The 24529-nt window shown below is 41.3% G+C and overlaps 1 protein-coding gene across 1 annotated transcript; it reads left to right on the forward strand.

Annotated features, from left to right (window-relative positions):
- Positions 1 to 664: 664 nt before the first annotated feature.
- MASTL (microtubule associated serine/threonine kinase like) lies at positions 665 to 21244 on the forward strand. Its single transcript, XM_073003030.2, has 12 exons — positions 665 to 939; positions 3035 to 3172; positions 3570 to 3709; positions 5095 to 5183; positions 7626 to 7732; positions 9290 to 9425; positions 11857 to 12029; positions 12645 to 13871; positions 15396 to 15528; positions 18218 to 18331; positions 18418 to 18519; positions 20184 to 21244. The coding sequence occupies exons 1-12, from the start codon at positions 742 to 744 to the stop codon at positions 20339 to 20341; spliced, it is 2715 nt and encodes a 904-aa protein (XP_072859131.2). The 5' UTR covers positions 665 to 741; the 3' UTR covers positions 20342 to 21244.
- Positions 21245 to 24529: the final 3285 nt, after the last annotated feature.

The following is a 24529-nucleotide window of genomic DNA, read 5'->3' on the forward strand; positions in this document are numbered from 1 at the left end:
ATACTGTGTAACTCTGTGTCTTAAATATTACACTCCAAGGATTTGAGGAAATGGATTGTAACCCAGGGACATTCACACTCAAATAAATCTCTTGATCTTAAAATGCCCCAGGGATTAATGTTCAATTTTATTTTTGTTAATATGGGTGTGTGTGTGTGTCACAATAGTTAAGTGGATGGCGGGAAATACAAGGTGATGGGGAAAAGTGACATACTGAAAATGATGTTTCTAGTTGTAGGCCGTAAATCACTGCATGTGAGCTGTAACCAAATACTGTACTCAATTCAGATATTACTCCCATTCAGGTACAGTATTACTCTCAGAGCCAATGAATATTTAGTTATGTTTCATTTGTGTATAAGCATTTTATCTAGCATTTTATTTATTTTCCCCGTATGTCTGACGAAGTGGACGTGTCCTCGAAAGCTCACATTAAAATATAATAGCTCTGAAGATACCACCTGCTGTAGTCTCTCTCTTTTTTCGTTTCCTTTCGTTTTGTTTCTTCGAATTTTCCCCCGATATGAAAATAACGGGGCTCTCCCGGTTGCCTTGGCAACGGGCACGTCGGTGCGTTTTTCGGTTGCTGACGTGTGACGTCGGCCGTCCCCCCCTGGGGGCGGAGCTTCGCTTTGAATTGTCGCGGGGCAGAGCTGAGGCTTCCGCAGGGAAGGCGGGTGGGGGGGAAGCGGGAGGGACCCAACGGGCTCGGCCGCGTCGAGGAACCCCCGGGGGGCGACCATGGGGACGGTGGAGGCCGGAGGCCGCCCGGGCGAAGAGGCGGCGGCGGCGGAAGAGACCGACGCCTTGCTGGGGAGGCGCCTCGCCGTGCCCCGGCCGCCCTCCATCCAGGACTTCGCCATCGTGAAGCCCATCAGCCGCGGCGCCTTCGGGAAGGTCTACCTGGGGCGCAAGGGAGGGAGGCTCTACGCCGTCAAGGTGAGCCGCCCGCCGCCGGGGTGGGGCTGCTCGGAGGGAGGGAGGCTCGGCCCTGCCGACTTATGTGCGGAGTTAGCCCGCTCGCCTTCTCGGAAGCGCCCGGAGATTAATAAGCAAAGGGGGGGGGGGGAGAGCAAGCAAACACTCTGTAGTTTTGCGGAGAAATGGCAGGGCTGGTGTTCGGGGGGGGGCACCTTGCAGGCCGCCTCCCCTGGCAGCTGCACATCGACACATGGCTGTGGATCGGAGACGTGGCCACGCTTAGAAAAGTCCTGTGAAAAATCAACGGGACAGAAGGTGCAACGTGGGTCTCCTTGCCGGTATAAGTGGATCCAAGCCTTTGCCAGAAGCATCAGAACACAGTAGTTGTTTTTTTTTTGCAGGCGAGGCGTTCTGTCCTGGTTTCCATTTGTAAATTGACACCCCAATATTGATCAATTTTCCATGAGAGTCATACATGTATCCCTTTAAAAAAAAGCTTTTGGGGCTCCTATGTTCACATGAGTAGCTAAATTAGCAAGGAGCAAGGTGCTGTACTCCTGCTCTGGAAAGGTTTGCATAACTAGTCAGTGAGATGCCAGGCTGCATATCTGTGGCTCAGTCAGGCTTGTGACCAGCCATGTGATCCAGGTGCACCCCCAAGACCTCATCACTTAGCCTCTATTAAAACACTGAAAGTTGCATAAACATGAGCACCAGTCAGATAGTGACCATGGATCTATATATAACACAAAGTGGTAGGTTCCCAGTTCAGAAAGCATTAACGGGCATAATAATTGAACTTAAATTTGTCTGGTGTGTTGAAAATGCCCATTCATATTATTCCCAATGTTTATAAAAATTATACAATTGTACAGGTGATTTTTATAAGTTACTGAGTTGTATCCTGTTCAGATATTTAGTCAGCTGTGCAGACATGCCTTAATATATAAATTTGGTATGACACATATGTAAAACTTTTTTTTAAAAAGTGTACTATAGCTTCTTGCTGCACTTTGTCAGACTGCAGATGTTTATATCAAGGAAGCATTTACCAAAAATTCTGGTGCAGTTTTATATATGAAATGGCATAGTATCATAGTGAATAGGATTTCATTCCTTTTCAGTTGTTCAAACATGTTAGTGGTAAATTACCCATAGCTTAGTGAGTTAGGTAACTGACTGTTGAGCCAGAGGTCAGGGGTTTGTTTCCCTGGTTTTCCTCCTGGCAGAACAGCCAGAAAACCATGGAAGGATCATCATAAATCCACCTTGGCTTGATAATGTGTAATGAATTAATATTATTTTACTCTAAATATGAGCAGGTTTAGATCTGTGACATCAGCCTTGAGAAACAGGAAAAAGTTTGAGAACACAAGATTTTTTAGAAGGCTCCAGTGTTAGTCCAGAAATTAAGTTAAGAGGAAACTTGGTCAATTTTTCTAGAATGCTTAAGAGAGGTGTTCTTGAGGATAGGTGTGTCCTTGGAATATGCATTCCAGTGAACTAGGTTGGCAAGTGTTGGAAACCATGCATTAATGAGCTTGTACAGTACTTAATATTTAGGACCAGAATCCTGTTGGTTATACTGTATGATCATGGAAGGGCAGTAGCACAACCAGTGCTAGCTATCTTTCCAGCTGTCCTTTTCATGTTTGGCCGTTTTCCAGTTCTGTAATCAATTAATAATTCAAAGGACAGCTTAGAAACGGCAAAATCTGCTTATGGTAAAATGCAGTAGGATTCTGGTATAGGTGACAGGGTGGATTTGATTTAAATCAAATGGATAAAGGATGAATAAAAATCAATGATAAAAAACAATTTAAATCACAATTTAAATATTAAAAAATCAGATTTGTTTACAATTTAAATCAAAAATAGATTTTTTAAAATTTAAATTTGGATTTAAATAAACTTTTTTTAAAAATTATTATTTTTAATCCACCCTGCTAGGTGAGGGAAATAAATGTGGATAATAATCTGTGATGGATCACAGTATGAAAAGGTTTGTCCGAAAAAGCTGATTTTACCAGTGAGTTAATGTGGGTAATTAAAAAAGTAAAGGAGAAAGCGACTTCTCTTCCATGCCCTAACTTCTACATACCTTGTTTTACAGGTAGTAAAAAAAGCTGATTTGATCAATAAGAATATGGTCCACCAGGTGCAGGCAGAAAGAGATGCTCTGGCTCTTAGTAAAAGTCCTTTCATTGTGCACTTGTATTATTCTCTTCAATCTGCCAATAACGTCTATTTGGTGAGTAAACAATACTTTAAAGCAACTTCCTATATATATATAGATTATCATTGTACTTAGCTTACTACCCAACTAAAATCTCTCTTGTTCAGTTCTTGAACACTAATTGTGACTATTTTGAGCTAGCCAACTGGGCAAAGTAATAGAGACCATAGGTGTAATCTTCAGTAGGGTAACTTTAATATGGACCTATTGTGTTTGAGCTGAATCTCAGGTTTTGCTTATATTCTAGTTGCTAATATAGCTAATAATAATTGCATATAGTTGGAGGTCATTATAGATGTTTATAGAGTGTCAGGCATATTCCATAAAATGTGTTTGAGATAATTATATGGTTGCTACTGTATGCCAGGATAGCAATTGATTTGTGTTTCACAGTGATTTTTTTCATTGGCAGGTAATGGAGTATCTCATTGGTGGAGATGTTAAATCTCTTCTTCACATATATGGTTATTTTGATGAAGAAATGGCAGTGAAGTACATTTCTGAGGTAGCTCTGGCTCTTGATTACCTTCACAGGCATGGAATAATCCATAGGTAAACTTGGTTTATTTTTGTTTTACTCCTTTGTATTTTTCCAGCCAAGATTACGTTTGGTAGACCAGGCACATTTTAAATTGTAGCAATATGATTTGCCCTACTACACCCTCATGCCACTTTTAGTATAACTTCTGTAGCAGTTCATCACAGTTCCTCAAATATGAGGTCTCTTGGCCCAAGTACATTTTTCCTGTAATCCTAACATTGAGCAACTCAAGCTGCCAGAAGTACCTTGAGATAATGGTCTAGCCAGGAGCCATTTTCAGACCTCCTCCTTCTTTCTGAGGGGGAAGAGGTCTTGGGGGTAGATGGGAATGCCTAATGGGCCAAATGTAACCTGTAGGCCAGAGGCTCTTTGTCCCTCTCCTAGTAGGATTTTGTTTTCCAAACAAAAGACCAAACCTCTTCAAAGCCAAACAGATGCTATGTCACTTAAGCCTTATAGAATCACTACCTACTCAATTGAGCTAAGATGTGAAGAGTTGGATGTGCTAGCCTCCTCCTATCACTTTGTGCGTGAGGGAAGTGGCCAGTCTGAAAAGGTAGAGTTCCTCTGCATGTGGAAGCTTTCCATGTAAGCAAGATTTTTGGGTTCTTCCACAAATGGAAAGCCCTGTGTATACAGAAACCTCTTTTTTTCATCATCTGCTTTTTGTTTGAGGAGAGTGGAAATGAGGTGGGGCTACCATGATTCTTGCAGCTTGGCTAAGTCGATGAATAACAACTAGATGGGATTTTAGTTTGACATATCTTTCTGAATACACATCCTTCTTCGTTTTAACTTAGAATAAATAACTTATTACATTTCGGAATGACTTCATGTTTTCAGGGAGGAGGCGGAATAGGTTGATCAAGAACCAATGGTCTATCACAGTGGTTTCCAACCTTGGGTCCCCAGGTGTTCTTGGACTACAACTCCCAGAAAGCCTGGCCCGCACAGCTAGTGGTGAAGGCTTCCGGGAGTTTTAATCCAAGAACATCTAGGGACCCAAGGTTGGGAACCAATAGTCTACAGGGAAAAGTTATTTTTGTGGTGGGGGGGCATTTTATGAATGTTTGTTGTGATTAATTTTTTTACTTGAGAACTATAGCAATGTTACTCACCTGACAATTAGGCCTCCTTCCTTTAAAGAAATACTGTATGTAACGTGTATCTAGTAGAGAAATCTCCCTTTAATTGTTTGTGATAGGCATGTAGTACAGTATTTAGAATTGCTGAGCCAATGCATATAGCTTTTAGTTCTGATGGATAGTTACAGTATTACATTGCACCAAATGTAGAGTTGTGGATCTTTGTAAATGCACACTAATACTAATATGACCTAATACTATAGTATGTCACATATACCACTAATTTTATTTAATTTTCTTTGTATCTGCAGGGATTTGAAGCCAGACAATATGCTGATATCAAATGAGGGCCACATTAAATTGACAGACTTTGGACTGTCCAGAGTTACATTGAACAGAGGTGAGACAACATACAGATGCAGAAGTGTGCATGCATGTATATGTGTGTGTATGTTGGTGAATACAGTGGTGCCCCGCATAGCAACGATAATCCATTCCAGGAAAATCGTCGCTATACGGGGCAAAAAACCCCCATAGGAACACATTAAAACACGTTTAATGCGTTCCAATGGGGAAAAAACTCACTGCTATGCGGAAATCCTCCATCCAGCCGCCATTTTCGCTGCCCAGTAAGCAAGGAAAGGGCGCAAAAACGCTGCGGGGGCCATTTTATTTACCCGGTGGCCATTTTGGGACCACTGATCAGCTGCTTTCTAAACATCGCAATGCAAAAATCGGTAAGCGAAACGCTTACCGATCATCACAATGGGATGTTTGCCCATTAAAAACATCGCAATGCGATTGCTTTTGCGATCACAAAATCCACATCACTATGCGGATTCGTCGTTAAACGGGGTGCTCGCTATGCGGGGCACCACTGTATATGAATGAGCATGTGGTTTCCAAACATATGGTAATATTTATGCCTACTTATGAGTGCAAATAGTTTGTCTGCAATGTACTGTGTTTTAAGTGAATATTTTTGTGTAATATAGTGAATTAAATATTTGAAGAAGCCACATTGGAAATTTCTGTCCTTAAGTCAACACATGCAGGTTTATGAATAGCTCTTTGTCTGTGGCAGATATAGGTAATTGGCTTTCCATGCGCTTCTGGTTTGCAGCTCCTGTAATCCCTCACTATTGGCCTTATTGGTTAGGGCTAATGAACGCTGTAGGCCAAAAGTGTTGCCCACCTACTCCTTATAACACAGTGACTACAGTGGACCCTTGACTTACAGACTTTTTGAGTTACAGACTTCTCTGGCCGCAAAATTTAGGTTTGACTTGCAGCCTGAGAATTGACACAGACCAGAAAAAAACCAAAATGGAACAAAAACGGCCTGTTACGGGATTAATCGGTTTTCAATGCACTGTAGGTCAATGGAGACTTGACCTACAGACTTTTTGACATGAGAACCGCCTTCCAATACGGATTAAGTTCTCAAGTCAAGACCCCACTGTACTAACATGTCCTCCAGGACACTACCTTCAAGCCGCTTTGTTCTCTATTTTTCCAGATTCATAATGTCTACCAGTACAATCCTAAACAGGCAGTATCAATCAATCAATTTCTTTATTATGGTCACTGTTCATTAAAATATAGCATGTATCTTGCATGGTATAAGATGCTAATCATACAGAATGCACCCAATCCTGGAAATTCCAATAAGAAAGGTTAAATTAAAAAAAATCTTATATCATGTTAAAAAGGATGGTATATATGAACACAATTTGACCTCACGAGAATCTCAAGGATTCTTACATTGGCATTTTAAATATATATATTTAAAACTTCCCTTCCAAAACTAGAGATGACAGAAAATTTAGATGGGTCAGAGTGAATGCACAACACTTTGGTACAGAGCGGCTTAAAGATAATTTTCTGGTTTGAAAGGCAAAAGTGCTCTATTGGTTCACTCTTTTTTTGAGGCAGAGGCTAGTTTTTGTTTGCAGTCTACTTAAACAGGAAGTAAAATTTCTTTAATACAAAGAGGCTTTGGATTGTGTTTGCAGTCAAAGGTATGTAAACACTTGATAAATGTAAACACTTGGACAAATCAGAATTTTGGTAGTCTAATCATTTGTGGAATAATTTGCAAAATGGTGTTTGAAAGATACTCTTCTTCTTCTTAAATATACTTCAGGCGGATCAGATGACATTTTCCCTCCTTAGTAACAATCCTGATCTTTCCAAGACTCACAGTTGTGTGCAGATGCTAGGTTTGATGTTCAAAGATTAGCACAACTCATGCAGCGTGACTGAGAGGGCTTTGAACATAGTTGCACAGAAATACCTAGCTATCTGGCAATCTAACTTTGAAACTAAAGTGGCTTTTAATTGATGTGGCATGGTGAGGGGGTCTGCTGTTCACGGAAAGACGGCAGAAATCCTGGTGGTGATACCAAAACTCTGGCGAGCCTAAAGTAGTGCTTTGTGAAGTGGCCATTTGCCACAGATGAGTCCTTCAGCTTTGATTTTTTCCCAAACAACACAGTATGAATAGCTTCGATCTATCTTTTCAAAAAAGCTTATTAAATACATTTGATTTCCTGTTGTTTATAGGGACTGCCCCTATAAACAAAGCAAAGCAAAACAAAAAAGCTGTATAGAGCACACAACTGCCCTGTTTTCAGCTTTATACTTCTGTCTTTTGTGGTAGGAATGGTCCTATGATATTAAAGCTGCTCCCCAGGTATTGGATTCAACTGCTGTGCTGTTGCTCTTGTCTTTATAGAGCCCGTAACACAACCACAGAAAAATGTTAGGAGGAAATATTTTATTTCAGTTTATTTCAGTGAAATAATTCATGTGAAGCTTAGTACTCTCAAACTTTTCTCAGAGCTTAATATGATGGATATCCTCACTACCCCATCCATGTCCAAACCTAAGCAAGACTATTCGCGCACTCCTGGACAAGTGTTGTCTCTCATCAGCTCCTTTGGTTTTGTAAGTATTTAAAATAATTTGTTCCCCTAGAATTTTTATGGTATAATTTGAAGGTGAGCAAGCTCTGGGAGTGGTGGCACTGCAGGTTAAACCACAGAAGCCTCTGTGCTGCAAGGTCGGAAGACTAGCAGTCATAAGATCAAATCCATGCGATGGAGTGAGCTCCCGTCACTTCTCCCAGCTCCTGCCAACCTAGCAGTTTGAAAGAATGTGACTAGATAAATAGGTACCACCATGGTAGGAAGGTAACAGTGTTCCGTGTGTAGTCACGCTGGCCTCATGAGCATGGAAACTGTCTACGGACAAACGCTGGCTATGTGGCTTAGAAACGGGGATGAGCACCACCCCCTTGAGTCGGACACAACTGGACTAAAATGTCAAGGGGAGCCTTTATCTTTACCTAAGCTCTGGGGGATTGGGGCCAGTTTCTGTTCCTAGGATCTGCTGGGAGCTACAGCAGCCCCTAAAATGGAAACCAAGAAAAGCAGAACATCCAATTTTGGTTTTGGAAAAACCCCAGCAGAGTACTGGGCAAAACAAGGTAAAGGCTGCAGCTTTTTTTTGGGAAATGACGACTTCTCCATGTGTAAAGAATCGGGTTGTGAGGAGAGGCCTGGCGTCTAACAAAACAGGCTGGGCCTTCATACAGGCTGCAAGCAATGGGTTTGTCACCTTTGCTTTATATGGGCCACCTTTGTATTGTCTTTAGTGACTGACAGCAGCATTCCACAATTCCATACAGGAATCCTTCCCAGCTGTATCTGGGAATTCCAGGCAATGGCTGTAAATCCTTTTACAGGGCTGTAAAGCCCAATACAGGGCTGTGCGTGGGTCCTCCCAGTTCAGCTCACAGGCCAGTTCAGGCCTTTGGAGCAGTTCCCAGTTTGGTCTCAGGTATTTTGTACCTAGCTTGCTGGATAGCTTGGTGGTTTAGATATCACACTGCGGAGGCAGAGGCTGGTAGTTTGATTCCGCACTGTGCCTCCTGTGAGTAGAGCCAGCCTGTGTGGCCTTGGGCAAGCTGCACAATCCCTGGATGCCCCCAGAGGAAGGGAGTGGTAAACCACTTCTGAGTATTCTGTACTTGGAAAACCCTGAAAAACGTTGCCATAAGTCAGAATTGACTTGACAGTACATGATGATGATGATGATGATGATGATGATGATGATGATGATGATGTACCCCTCCAGTATGATTCGTGCCCTGCATCAGAATCAATTTGTAAATTTCCTTTGGTTCACCTTGGAACCAAATCTAGCCTTTCTGCTTCAGTCTGGGCCTCATACCAGTTAGGACAATTTGATTTGTAATTTGGAGTCAGATTATTTCAGCACAGCTGTTTTGGCTTTTTAAAACAATGTCATGTTTTTTGAGAGGACAGCATTGCTACCATTTTGTTCCTTCCTTTACTGTAAAATCTATTCTATGAATCTTTTGCTGTAAAAATCGGCAGTTGTGTCAAGTATGGGATCTGACGTAATAAATTCTTGCTCTAATATCTTTGGGTCCATATATATATTTCTCTCTACTAAAAAGGCTCCTCTTATTTTTCACAGTGCGCTCCAGCTGGAGGGAAAGTGCACGCACCTAGCCCAAGTCCGGTTTGTGCCAACAGCTCTCAAGGATTTGTTTCCCCTCTGTCTGTAAGTCACAAAGAATATCCTTCTGCATCAAATAAGCTCCTGAGAGCATGTAAGTATTATTGTAAATTTTGATTCAAACTGTTCAGTCTATGAGAAGCTCTGTTAGAACTCTTTGTTAGACTAAACAGTTCCTGTCCGTTTTTAAACTCACTTTGTTTTATTTTCCGAAGCAATGAACCAGACAAAAGGTTCATCTTAAACAAAATTTACTGAGTTTATTTCAAAAGACATTTTACAGTGGTGCCTTGCTTAACAGTGATAATCCGTTGCAGAAAAATCACCGTTAAGCAAAAACATCGTAAAGCAAAAATAAAAAGCCCATTGAAATTCATTGAAAACCTTTCAATGCGTACCAATGGGCTTAAAACCTACCATCCAGCGAAGATCCGCCATACGGCAGCCATTTTCGCTGCCTGTATAGCGAGGAATCCATCCCTAAACACAGCAGGGAGCCATTTTATTAACCCGGCAGCCATTTTGAAACCTCTGATCAGCTGTTTAAAAATCATCATTTTGCGAAGAATCGGTTCCCGAAGCAGGGAACCGATCATCGCAAAGCGAAATTCCCCCATTTAGACGATCGTTTTGTGATGGCAATTGCGATTGCAAAAAGATCGTCGTAAAGTGGATTTGTCGTTAGTGCGGGGCAATCATAAAGCCGAGGCACCACTGTATAGTTTATCTTACCCCAAGTTTCATAGAAAACAATGTCTCAAGGGCTGAGCACAAGGTCCAGAGAAGGAGGAATTTAGACCACTTTCAAGAAAGCAATATTAACAACTTGTGGGTTAGAAAGGATTAGAAGAGGAGCCAGAAAGTGTTGAATCTTTTAAGTCTTTAGAAGGAGCAAAAGGACAGTGAGAGAGAGAAAGGAATAGCTACATTTTCACTTCCAGAATGCCCCTATTGGGCATGCATGAGGACAGGTGCAAAAGAGGTGATGTTCTGGAAGATTCTTTCAACAAGTGTGAGAAGCATGAGGACTGCCTATCTCCATGCAAAGCTACTCATCTAGCAATAGTCGCTCTTCTTGAGAATGCTTTGCCAGGAGAGCTTTGCCAAGTGGTTACTTGGGAAGGGGGGTCTTCAATTTGGAGAAGATAATCCACGACACAGCTTATTGGCAGTCCACCTGGCTCTCATTCCAATGCTTTCTTCTTTTAAAAAGCATTGATTAGATGGATGTTGCTTTTATTCTATTGTTTAATTGTGAATGGGATGTTTCATTATCATATACAGTGGTGCCTTGCATAATGAGCGCCCCGTAGAGCGATTAAATCGCTTAACGAGGGGCTCTGGGCCGTCGCTGGAGCATTCGCTCAGCGATGGCCCCTATGGAGGTTTTTCGCATTGCGCTATTCACTAAGCGATTCGCTTAGCGAATATCGCATAACGAAGCAGGGGAGAACAGCTGCTCGGTGGTTCCAAAATGGCCGCCGGAAGGTCCCCACCTCATTTTTGTGCCCTGCCCTCACCGAGGGCGCAAAAATGGCGGTGCTATGGAAGAACTTCGCACAACGGTGAGTTTTCAAGCCATAGGAACGCATTGAACAAAGTTCAATGCGTTTCTATGGCTTTTTTATTTCCGTACAGCGATGTTTCCCATAGCGAGGGTTAATCCGGAACGGATTAACCTCGCTATGCGAGGCACCACTGTATATCTATCTGTGTTGTGAGCTGCCCTGGTAGGGCTTGTGAAGGCCAAATCATGAGTTTTATGTACTGAGAAAGTTGTATTTTGTCTAGAACAAGGGTTTTGGCATCAACCCAAGTTGGTGGCTAAATGTTGATCTTAAGCAGGAGAAAATCAGGTTTGAGATCAGATTAGTGGAGAACAGCATATCAGAAGTGTGCAATAAAACTTGTTGCTTTTTTCGGTGCATTTTAATGTGTGAGGTGTGCACAAGCATATACACATACATGTGTTTTGCTGTTGCTTTTGTTTTATTCAGTTGCAGAGTTTTTTAAAAGCAGATTTTTCCAGTAGCACAGATGCCCAATTTTAGACAGTACAGTTTAAGAAGCAGTTTATAGGAGAGAAAAGAGAGGATACATTTTATTATGATTCTTCCTCCTTTCAGTGGTTCAACAGTATATCTAATACCTTAGAGCAGACTTTTAACTTGTTTTGTTTTCTTGTCTTGTGCAGAATTGCTTTATAATTTATTGTATCCTAGTCGTATATTGTAGTAAAAATAATAAGCACTATGAAATAATGAGGAAAAAGTATTTAGTTGTATGGAAGAACAAACTGATTATATCACACCGGCCATAGAAAAACAACTTTTTCTGAGGCATCTGGCCATGTTGGCTTGGGCATTTGGGGAGTCATAGTCCAAAAAAAGTAAGCTTCCCAAATATTGAATCTAATTTTCCTTATTTTGCATAGGGCAGTTCACCAGATTTGCTTTGAAATGAATGTCTGTGCTTTTGGATGGATGTATAATCCTGACTTTTTAAAAACATCTGTTTTGCTGAAGGCTTTGATTCGTCAGCTGTCACGCCTGGAATGCCCGTGAGGAGTCTGACGCCGACTTTGCTTCAGTCCAGGAAAAGGTACGGAACCTCCAGCGCCAGTAGCCATTCCCGTACGCAGTTGTCTAGCGTGGAATCGGAATGTTGCAGCAGCCCCCAGTGGGAGAAGGACCTGCAGGTCAGCACTGCTTCTTTCTTTTCTGGTGACTTTGTTTCCTCTCTCTTGTTAGGAAATTATTCAAGTACATAGAATAGGAGCATAGAACATTCCCAAGGCTTTGAAATGGGTCGGAATTATAAGATTTCTGGGACACGTATGGTCTGCTGGTTTTGTTTTTATGGCCTCAAGAAGGGAGAAGAGGGTTCTTTTAAAAAAGCCCAAAGTTTGATTTTTTTTCCCCTGATTAGAAGTGACCTTCCAATCACTTGCAGTATAATTCAGATGAGCTGATGTGGTCCCTAGAGCTGCAGTCATGGGTGGTTCCCCCCCCCAAGAGTATCACAACTATCTTTGAAATCTTATTTCTGCATATTCATATTGTTATACATTTGCTTTGATATTGTATCTCCAAAGCATGATATGTTGCTAATTTCTTTTTTTTTTTTACTCTAGCTGTAAGCTTATTGGCTTCCCAAATCAAAATTTTGTTTTAAACCCTAAAAATTATTTTTTGTGATTTTATGTGTGGATAGTGCTTGGACTGAAGATGGGATGTGAATAATGTAATAAATATATGACACTTATGAATTTATTCAGCATTTTCATAAACTCTTAGACATACTTGATTTTCAGGAAGCGGAAGGCATGCTGTGCTCTGCTCCGGGCAAAATGGATGCCTCAGAGAAGCCTGAGAATACAGATCTCCTGCTTGCTAACGGCACTAAAAGCCTTAAACGAAAGGCACTGGAGTCTGCCATCTCTCCTATTAGCAGCAACGATTCCGGGACCAGACTTGATGGAAGGACCGAACCATGTAACCTATCTGAAACCTCTGTAAGGACTTGTGATGTGAAAGATCTGGTCCGAAAGTGTCTTTCAGAATACAAAGAATGGGAAGAAAAACTCTCTACTGAAAAAGCTGCTCTGGCTAAGGAGGCATCAAATTCCTCTAATTGCCACCTCATCTCTTCAGGATTGGACAATCTTAGGGAAGAAAGGAAAGAGGTGGAGAAGTTGGGTGTCAAAAGATGCTTTGGCTTAATTGACACCAGTCCTTCTGAAGACCGTATCCTTGTTAAGAAAAACAATGCAGAATACAAACGTGGGTGTCAAATCATTGAGATTCCAGATAAAAAAAGCACTGGCTTAACCACTGAAATCTGTTGCCTAAACCTTGATGGATCTGAGCAAGACACCTGTATGAACAAACAGCAAGCAAAAGGCTGCACTTGCAATGAACGAAACAGGGGTAGCAAACCAGCAACTCCCTTGATAGCCAAGAATCTTCTGGATTATCTGGATGCAGATTGTGAAAAGGACGGGAAGAAGGAACTGACAAATTCGAGTTTTTTATGCCTTGATGATGAGAAACCTTTAGCAAGCATGAGCGTGGATTCGGATCTATCCCTACCAGAAGTGTCTGCTGCAGAGAGTCATTTAGAAAAACAGTTCTCTGACTTAGATGGGAGCATGAAAGGTGTCACCTTTGAGGAACTAAAAGTGGAGGCTGCGTCAGTGTCACCTGGTTGCCCAGAGGTCTGGCGAGGTCAGGAGGCACCTACAGTCCAGCAAGGCAAGCCACTGCCTCATGATCAGGACGTGAGTTTGAGAAGTGTAACTGAAACACCTGTTGACATTCACTCTTCTTCATCAGCGGAGATGCGGAGAGCACTGAACCACCTCAAGAAAAATGTCGTTGCTTTTCGGAGTTATAACAGTCAGATTAACGTGTCTAATATGTCTGAGCCGTCAAGAATTAGTATGATGTCTGTGGAAGGGATGGATGTCTCTGCTTGTAGTGGCTCTTATCCAATGACTGTTACACCTGCGCAAAAGGGGACACCCTACAGACCATATCAGGTTGGTATGAAAAAGGCACCAATAGCATAATTCCTGGAGCCGCTTGCTACAGAAAAAAAATCTCTTGCATGAGCATTGCCTCCATACAGAAATTTGCATTTATTTATTTATTTATTTATTTATTTATTTATTTATTTATTTATTTATTTATTTATTTATTTATTTATACCCTGCCTATGTGGTCTACTCGACCACAAGTATATCCCCACAAGTACACTATCTTGTGTGCATGTGTGTGTGTTTCTTCTAATGTTAGTAGGCTAATAATAATCTGAATCTGTACAATAAACAGCAATTTAGGAAGAGGTTACAAATGACAACTATTTCTCTACACCTTGTGAACCTAAACAATTTGTGGAATGCGACAAGATTATGTTTACACTGACTTCAGTAGGCTTTATTTGGCATAAGCTTCTATGGATTGCAACCCACTTCATCAGATGCATGGAATGTTGCCTTGGTTGGCATATATTTATACACATGCTAGGTTGTGTATATGCTGGATGGATAGCTTAGATATCTGACTGCAGAATCAGAGGTTGGGAGTCTAATTCTCCACTGTGCCTCCTGGGAAAAGAGCTAGCCTTGTGTGATCATGGGCAAACTGCACAGTCCCAGGGTGCCCCGAAGAAAGTGGTAAACTACTTCTGAGTACACAATAGGGAAAATCCTGGAAAGGGTCACCATAAGTCAGAATTGATTTGATGGCACACAGTTGTTGTTTGTGTTGGTTGGGAGAGGAATGCAGGCAATGGATACGTGAAAAGTACAGAATTAGCATTTATCTCATGTGCATTAGTACAGATATATACATCCAGTTTGCTGCATGTGTATACTGTAGGAATTCATTGACAATTGACAGTAGTCACAGTTCAGTGAAATAAACACATGTTTGCTGTTCATGTGCGTTATGTAGATTTCTATAAAAGGGAAGGCACCTTGTAGTTGTACATAATTATTTTTGTTTGGGGGGAAAAGAGAGGCATAACAGACTCTCAGGTTCTGGACTCAAGACCTTGCTTTTGTCAGGCTCCTTGCTTGGGTGTCATTAAATAATTATCTTAAGTACAAATAGTGGCTATCCAAGACAAAATATTGTCTTTCATGCAATATTCAAGGTATAACAAGTTGTTCAATTGATGGAATATGTAGAGATTTTAATATAAAAGACAAGCAAAGCCTTCCTCTCATCAGAAAGTGGGTATAAATGAAAACTGTAACGTTGTGCAAGTGTGCAGGATGTTAAATCCAGAGGGAACTTCATTGCTGCAGTTGACTAGACTGGTGTTTCTCAACCTTTGGTTCACAGATGTTTTGAACTTCAACTACCAGAATCCCTCCACATTAGCCAAACTGGTTGGAGCTTCTGGGAGTCGAAGTCCAAAATATCTGCCTGGCCAAAGGTTGAGAACCATTGGTTTGGAACTGTTTTCAGCTCTGCAATGCATTGTTCCAACCTACAACCAAAGAATAATTTGACCAGCTTGTGTGATACTTGCTCCTGACATATGTTCTTGACATCAGACTCCTCAGGGAAATGCTGATACACCATACAGAACCCCAAAGAGTGTCCGAAGAGGGACAGCCCCAGTAGAAGAACGTATTTTAGGAACTCCAGACTACCTAGCACCTGAGCTGCTTTTATGTAAAGCTCATGGTAAGTAATTCAATTTATTGCAGTGTAATTTTTGTGTATCATTATATGAATTTCCTCAGTCTTTCAAGAAGATCCTGGATCTATTTATAACGAGAGCACTTGCTGGGTGTTTCTCTTAACAGTTAGAATGGTATATCGGCCAATTTATGCTTGTGTAAGAGAAGTTGCAGACGTTCTGGTGGCTAATTGGCACTCATTAATGAGGTGCTGGTTGTGGGTTTGGGTGTTCATAACGAGGCAGTAGGATGCTAGCCAATTTGTTATTATTCCGCTGTTTCATAGACATTCAAAACTCTTAAATTCATTGAGCGACTACAATGGGGGGGGGTTTGCAGGAGGAAGGAGAGATCTGAAAGTGGGCTGCATATTGTGTAGGAAGTTGTGGCTGTTGTTTGAAAATGTCACAGTTATATTTTTGTGTATTTACTATAGCAAAATATTTTTCAGTAAGATGCAAGTTATTATGTGTTTTTAGAAATAGGTTAATGGTAGAGATGGGGTTATTTGTATACAAATACAAATATCTCCCTGAAGGTGGAAATAACGGGGGTCTGGCCGCATGGAGCCAGACCGTCCACTCACTGTTTGGATGCTGCTGCAGGCACAGTGGCGTCTTCATATCATGCTGTGCTCCGCAGTGGATTAGCCACACTGTGACCTGGCAGCGAGACTTGACATCCCGCCTCTAGGCAGGAGTGGCTAATCCATTGCAGAGCACAGTGCGATAGGAAGACACCGCTGTGCCCACGGCAGCAGCCAAATGTCGAATGGAGGCCAGACCCTCGTTATTTCCACCTACGGGGAGATATTTGTATTTGTCTACGAAAACCCTCATCTCTAGTTAACAGTCTTTAAAGAAAGGAAATTTGGAGAGCTATTCTTGGAAAACTACCATTTGTGTGATAGAATACTTGTTCATTGTTAGCATAATTTAGTAATTAGATGCAGTATGATCCTTTTTAAATGTAGAAATACCACTATGCTTACATGATTTGTTTTTCACACACAGGAGTTCTGATCACTGGTAAGTTTGTATATAGCACTCTACAGAACAAACTCTCAAAGGAAACATTGGGGAAGTGTTGGCCATATAACACCTATATCTTGCAGCTAAAATTTGCAAGCTTAGCTGGGATAATTTGATCACATCTATTCTACAACTTCAACCATATGAAAATGCAGAGCATGATCTAATCAGATTGAATAAATGAAATGCTATTTGCTTCACTGTAGGTTTCAAAATAAAGATGCAGATTAATATGAGCAGGCTTTCAGGAGACATCTAACCATTTATTTTTAGGCAAAATCATCTAAATGAAATAGTCTAGTTTCAGATATTACCTTGTTGATCATGTGGGTGGTCCTGGCCATCCTCAATTGAGTATTCATGAGCAGCATGTGAGACAAACAATACCTTGCTATCGGCAACAACTTCTGCAGTTACAGAAATGACTATGGGCTGAATTCTGTGATTGCTCAGTTCATCACTGTACAGTGGTGCCTCATTTGACGACGATAATCCATTCCGTTGAAATCGCTGTTAAGTGAAATCGTCGTCAAGCGAATTTAAAAAACCCATTGAAATGCATTGAAAACCATTCAGTGCGTTCCAGTGGGCTAAATACCTGCTCATTTTGTGAAGATCCTCCATAGGGCGGCCATTTTCCAGTACCTGTAAAGCGAGGAATCCGTCCCAAAGCACAGCGGGGAGCCATTTTGCATAGTGGGCGGCCATTTTAGAGCCGCTGATCAGCTGTTTTAAAATCGTCTAGCGAAAAATTGGTTCCCAAAGCAGGGAACCGATCATCATGAAGCGAATTTTTACTATTAGAACATCATTTTGCGATGGCAAAAGCGATTGTAAAAACCTCATCGTCAAACGGTTTCGTCGGTTAACAAGGTAATCGTTAAGCGAGGCACCACTGTATTATACAGATGTTAATACTTTGCGATGCTGAGCCATCCTTACATAGGGAGGGAACATTATCTGAATGTGTAATTCCATCTGCAAAGCCAAACAGGTTCTCACACAAATGTGTCCCACAGCTCCTGACACAATGCACTGGCTGAAGCTTGAGCAGTTCAGCAGCTGTAATGTGCATGCTGCTTATTAATGGGTTGTGGTGTCTCAGCAGTCTTGCCTGCTTGTGCTTTGCTACACTTATTCTACCAATATACTGAAGTTTCTAACTAAAAACCAACTAAGAGGAAGAAGTAGACATTGTCTTAATTAAATTTAAACGGAGAACTTGCAGTTGAGTGTAAGCTTCTCATTAGACTCTAGTATTGTAGCCGATGCAGAGAAGTTGAAAACACAGAAGTCTCCGCAGTTATGGAACTAAGAAAGTAATGTTATACAATTTGTTGCTAAATTTGAGATTCTTGCCAGTAACACTTTTCAAAAGTAAAGGAAATGTAACAGAATGTTCTGGTTTTTCTCACACAGTTGGTCTTTGGAAGTCCCTGTGTGCTAAGAAATGAAAAGCATCACACTGTTTTGAGTCATGAAACATTTAAGGAAAGTTTAACATTTGAAGAAAAAGTGTTTAGGCAATTTCTACTTTGTAAACAAGAGGTGATTAGTTACTACAAAGCTCAGGCTTGCTTCATTCCTTGACACACACAGCTGCCAACCTGTGATAGGTCTTGTGGAGCCTCTGTTAATGTAAATTTACTGTCCTTACCTCAGGTCATGCGGTAGACTGGTGGGCACTTGGCGTTTGCTTGTTCGAGTTTTTAACTGGAATTCCACCATTCAATGATGAAACACCACAGCAAGTATTCCAGAATATTCTGAAAAGGGGTAACTATCTGTTTTGTCAAAACTGAGTTCAAAGGCTGTTTTTATTTAGCATAAATATCAAAGTGTTGCTTCCCCCCCCTCCCCAGATATTCCTTGGCCTGAAGGTGAAGAGAAGCTGTCGGACAATGCTCAGAGTGCCATCGATATTCTTTTGACCATTGATAGTACCAAGCGAGCTGGGCTCAAGGGTTAGTATGTTATAGTCAACCTTACAACCTTGCAATTTGAGCTTCACATAGCAATTCACAAGCCTGTAGCACAAATATTAAATAGTTTGAAGTTGCAATCCAGTGGTCCCAAGAGAGATGTCCCTTTGGTCATAGGATGCTGTGGATCTCCTTTTCCAGGAGAGGAGTAAGAGGTTAAATCACATAATGAGAGGTCTAGCTTTTTAGCCTGCCCTTTGCAGAATACAGTGGTGCCTCGCTTAACGAGCGCACCGTATAACGATGAATTCGCATAGCGATCCCTTTTTTGGGATCTCTAATGCAAAGGCATCCCAACCGCTGCAATGGGCAAAACTCGCATTGCGACGCCCGCGGATCAGCTGTTCGGCGGTTTCATAATGGCCGCCAGACGCCCAAAATGGCCACGCGCAGCATTTTCGCGCCCTGCCCTCACTTACCGAGGGCGCGAAAATGGCTGCGGATGGGGAAAACTTCGCTTAACAGTGAGTACAGAAGCCATTGGAACGCATTAAACTAAGTTTAATGCGTTCCAATGGCATTTTCCATCGCGTTTAGCGATGTTTTCTTATAGCAATGGTTAATCCGGAACGGATTAACCTCGCTATGCGGGGCACCACTGTACTTGGTTCTCACATCGTAGCTCTGACACTGGAAGAGGCACACACAGGGAGCACTCTGAGATTGTACTGGAGAGGAAGAGGAGGCAAAGGCTTGGATTTGCAACCTTCCTTTTCTTCCAGCACCACCCTAGAATTGAGGTGGGTATCGGAGATATGTTCTCTTATAGCTGCTGTACACACTTTCTTCCCAGTGGGGTCAATGGAAGAGAAATTATAGAAGAAAAAAAATCAAAGGAAGAATGCTGCTCTTACTTAGTATACTAACATAAAGGGCAGTTAGAGTAGGTCCATTGGAACTGGTGGAACTTACGGAGGAGTTGACTCACCAAATTCCCATTGATTCAGTGGACCTACTCTATTGTGATTTACTGTGCTAAGCAACAGGATGTGGGCCGATACAGAAATATATGGTGACGAGTTTCTGAGAGCTGGAAGTTGAAAATACCTAGAGAATCAAAAGTTCTATTGTTGTTCAACACACAGGTTTTTACTTGTTTTGTCTGTTGTGGATTTCCCACTCCCGGATTGCCCAGTTCTTGCATTCCTTGAGGACAGTTTCACAGTATGTGGAAATGGAGAAGACTGACATGTAGATCTTGGGAATCAAAAAGCTGCCATTCGCATCTCCCAGAAACAAGTGTTGGGCAAGAGTTGCTGCAGTGTTTTTTTTTTTTTAAACGCCCTAATGCAGTGATTCCCAACCATCAGCAACCCAGGTGTTCTTGGACTGTAACTCCCAGAAACCCTGGCCAGCACAGCTGGAGGTGAAGGCTTCTGGGAATAGCAGTCCAAAAACACCTGGGTTACTTAAAGCTGGGAACTGCTGCCCTAATGCAGATCTAAAGCAGAGTAGGCAAAGCTTTTAACACGTTCCTTTTAAACTATGATCATGGAAGATGGACTAGTTCAGGGTCTTAATTCAAAAGAATACATTCAGAACCAGAAGGGGAAGAGCTTGAAGAATGTGAGGCTTTCATACTGAATTGGTTTCAAAGGAATTGACTTCTTTGTGGATCCTAATGTTTGATTGCTTTTTCATTTTAGAGTTGAAACGTCACCCCCTCTTTCATGGCGTAGACTGGAATAATCTGCATAATCAAACCATGCCCTTCATACCTCAGCCAAATGATGAAACTGATACTTCTTATTTCGACGCTAGGAATAATGCTCAGCATCTAACAGTGTCTGGTTTCAGCTTATAGTATCAGAGAAAATGGAATTTGTCCAGATCCTTGCACTTCCTAACACTGGTTTATCCTGATTTTCTAACCATCGTGTTTTTAAAACCTGGTTTGATTTTTAGCTCTCTATATTTTTGTTCTTACAAGCTGTAGTGAACTGTTTAATTCTAAACAGCTTCTCATCGTATTTTTATTCTAATTACTACTGCACCTTATGTAAATCTTGCCATGTATAACGTAACAGTGGTATGACACTTTCACACTGAACAAAATGTATTTTTCTGCTGCTATGGAATATTTCCAGTGTTTTGGGGGGGGTGAGCTCTATTTGTGAAGCATAACTGGGAGATGAAATGTGTTGTATATTTATGCAGCTATATTTTGAAATACTAGTCACCTTAGGGATTGCATATGATGGGAGGCATCTATTTGAAACTAGTGTTGAGACCACTTTGAAGCTGCACTTGAGAATAAATTTCTGTGCAGGCCAAATGTTCCTGTCCCTCCAGGTGCCAGGCATTATGGGAGACAGAAATTGTCAGGCAATTCAGACTATTTACAGACTTTGGATTATTTTAGGTTCTGCTGCTAACTGATCATTGCCCTTAATTGTCTCCAAATATATTGTCAGTGTCTAATGTAGCTATCTTAGATGTAAAAACTATCAAAAAACCCCAGTAGCTTTTAACTGTTATATCTTGCTTTACAGATGCAACTTATCAAGTTTTAAATACCAAAAACTGGTTGTTTCTACAAGCCAGTTACTTAAAACACTCTGAGCAAAATGAGATCATGAAGTGTATATTGAGGTCCATATAGATTTACAATCCAATACAAAAAACATCAAAGTGAAGCTTCAATAAATTCTGAATTAAAACTGATTATATATTTTAAAATTTAGATTAAAAGCCAGTACAAATGTGAGATTTGTAGCTTTCCTTGAATTAGGTGTTTCAGATGATTACAACAAATGAGTCATTTCTTTTAGGACCTTGCTTCTTTTGTTGTTACTGGAACATGTTTAAATAAAAATGAGCACCTTTTTATTTTTCTGCTCTCAAAAACTGATCACAAAGATATACAGAAAATCAGTATTATTGCAGCTTACCAAAAATAGTTGCATTATCATTCTTAATTGTGCAGTGCATCACATCCGCAGTTCAGATGGCAAGATAGCCTATCTTTATCCACCCTTAGACAGGGTTTTATGCTACTAATAGTACTTTTAGCAAACATGCTGTTAGATTTCTGCTTTGGTTATTGTGATGACAACTGAGTTAAGGCCCGTTCAACAAATGAAACAAAAAAGCCGGAGTAAGCCTTGCTTGAGACAGCCTTTGTTATCAGTGCCTTGGTTGGACTTAATTGCTTGTACAACTGAAATGTTACTGTCTTTGCTGGTCATATTGTTAGGTGATTTCCGTGGGTAAGACTTGTCATTTCTAGTCCACTCTCCAGTCCATCATTTGTCACATTGAAAACGAAACAACTAACAGTGGCCCATCTAACAATCATGGTGTGGACTGCCTCACTCATTTAGCACCACTTCTGTGCCTCTAGGCAGAATTCAGCATTATTCTGCCTAGAGGCGTTATTCATAGATCCTGTTAATGAAAAATAAACAATTACAGCAGGGGTCCTCAACCCCCGGTCCGCAGACTGCTCTCGGTCTGTGGTCTTGGAAGGACCAGGCTGCTGAGACAGTTTTTCGAGGGCCAAAGGAATGCATACACATGCACACACCGATGCCTGCCAACCTTCCACATGCACACATGCCCCCCTGCATGGACAGACACACACCACCGCAACCACCACAGTCCTTGGGAGGATGATCTTGCACTAAACTGGTCCCTGGTGTCAAAATGGTTGGGACCAAATGAATTACAGGATATCATCAGCTTGAGTGCTGCTGATCTGTAATGTATATAAGGCTTGTTGGTTTTAAAAACACTATGCTGAACGTCATCCTAGGAAAACAGAACGGTAAATAGCAACTTGTGAAGCAACTAGCTTTTAAGAGTTTACTAACTTGGGACTCGTTTGATTTTCTGTTCAAAATCAGCACCAATAATGGCTCAGATAACAGGTCAGACCAGTTAAAAAGTGGAATTTCAAGTCACCTCATGATGTATTGCAGGGACCATGTGTGTCCACATTTTTCTTAGTCTCTTGCTTCAGTAAAGGCAAGAATTAAATGACTCCAAATCTTCTCCCCTGCCAACTTACTTTAAAACCTACCTTATTTGGAGAAGATGGCAACCAGAGAACATTAAGCAGCTTGTCTTCCTAGGAAGGTCCTATAAAAAAACAGGTAACAGTTCTCCAAGGCGGACCTTTCAACATCATAGTAATCCACGTTTATGCACCAACCACTGATGCTGAAGAGTCTGAAATTGACCAGTTCTATGAAGACTTACAACACCTTCTAGAACTGACACCAAAGAAAGATGTTCTTGTCATTATAGGGGACTGGAATGGGAGGAGGGAGTCAAGAGATAAAAGGAACAACAGGTAAATTTGGCCTTGGAGTTCAAAACAAAGCAAGGCAAAGGCTAATAACATTTTGTCAAGAGAACAAGCTGGTCATCACAAATATTCTTTTCTAACAAAAGAGGCGACTCTACACATGCAAATCACTAGATGGGCAATATCAAAATCAGATTGATTATGTTCCCTGCAGCCAAAGACGGAGAAGCTCTATACAGTCAGCAAAAATAAGACCTGGAGCTGTGTCTCTGATCATCAGCTGCTTACAGCAAAATTCAAGCTTAAACTGAAGAGAGTAGGAAAAACCACTGGGCTAGCCAGGTATAATCTAAACCAAATCCCTTGTGACTACACAGTGGAAGTGAAGAACAGATTTAAGGAACTTGATTTGGTGGACAGAGTGCCGGAAGAACTATGGATGGAGGCTTGTAACATTGTACAGGAGGCAGCAACAAAAACCATCTCAAAGAAAAGGAAATGCAAGAAAGCAAAGTGGCTGTCCAACGCGGCCTTACAAATAGAGAAGGGAAACAAAATGCAAGTGAGATAGGGAAACTTACAGAAAATGGAATGCAGACTTCCAAAAAATAGCAAGGAGAGACAAGAGGGCCTTCTTAAATGAACAGTGCAAAGATATAGAGGAAAATAATAGAAAGGGGAAAACCAGAGATTTGTTTAAGAAAATTGGAGCAATTAAAGGAACATTTTGTACAAAGGTGGACATGATAAAGGACAAAAATGGGAGGGACCTCATAGAAGCAGAAGACATCAAGAAGAGGTGGCTAGAATACACAGAGGAATTAGACCAGAAAGATCTGGATGTCCCGGACAACCCAGATAGTGTGGTTGCTGACCTTGAGCCAGACATCCTGGAGAGTGAAGTGGGCCTTAGAAAGTATGGCTAACAACAAGACCAGTGGAGATGTGATGGCATTCCAGTGGAATTCTTTAAAATCTTAAAACATAACACTGTTAAGGTGCTACATTCAATATGCCAGCAAGTTTGGAAAACTCAACAGTGGCCAGAGGACTGGAAAAGATCAGTCTACATCCCAATCCCAAAGAAGGGCAGTGCTAAAGAATGCTCCAACTACCGTACAATTGCATTCATTTCACATGCTAGCAAGGTTATGCTGAAAATCCTCCAAGGCAGGCTTCAGCAGTATGTGGACAAAGAACTCCCAGAAGTACAAGCTGGATTTCGAAGGGGCAGAGGAACTAGAGACCAAATTGCTAACATGCACTGGATTATGGACAAAGCCAGAGAGTTCCAGAAAAACATTGAAAGGTGCTGGAGAGGCCATAAGTGCCAACCGGAGGGGGGGAATCAAAAGGCGGGAAAGCGAAAAAACACAGCGAAATGAAGGGGATCAATTGATTACATAATTAAAGAATAAGATTGATAAGAGAGGAAATAGTCTCAAAAGAGTTAAAGGCTAGCTCTGTCTTTCTAGAGAACCATACATCTCGATGGAAAAAAGGAACTGAGAGGAGGGGTGGGTGGGAGGAGTATGTGTCTCATGGGGGAATCACACCATAAAATTGTTACTTTTAGCTCTAGAATCTTCCGAGAACATCAGCGCAGGCGCAGACAAGACCCATTTGTGTGCATTCAAAGAGGCCACGAAAAAGAAACATCTACTGCTTCATTGACTATGCAAATGCCTTTCTGTGTGGACCACAGCAAACTATGGCAAGTCCTTAAAGAAATGAGAGTACCAG

This window comes from Pogona vitticeps, chromosome 6 (assembly GCF_051106095.1).
Source record: "Pogona vitticeps strain Pit_001003342236 chromosome 6, PviZW2.1, whole genome shotgun sequence".
NCBI lineage: Eukaryota > Metazoa > Chordata > Lepidosauria > Squamata > Agamidae > Pogona > Pogona vitticeps.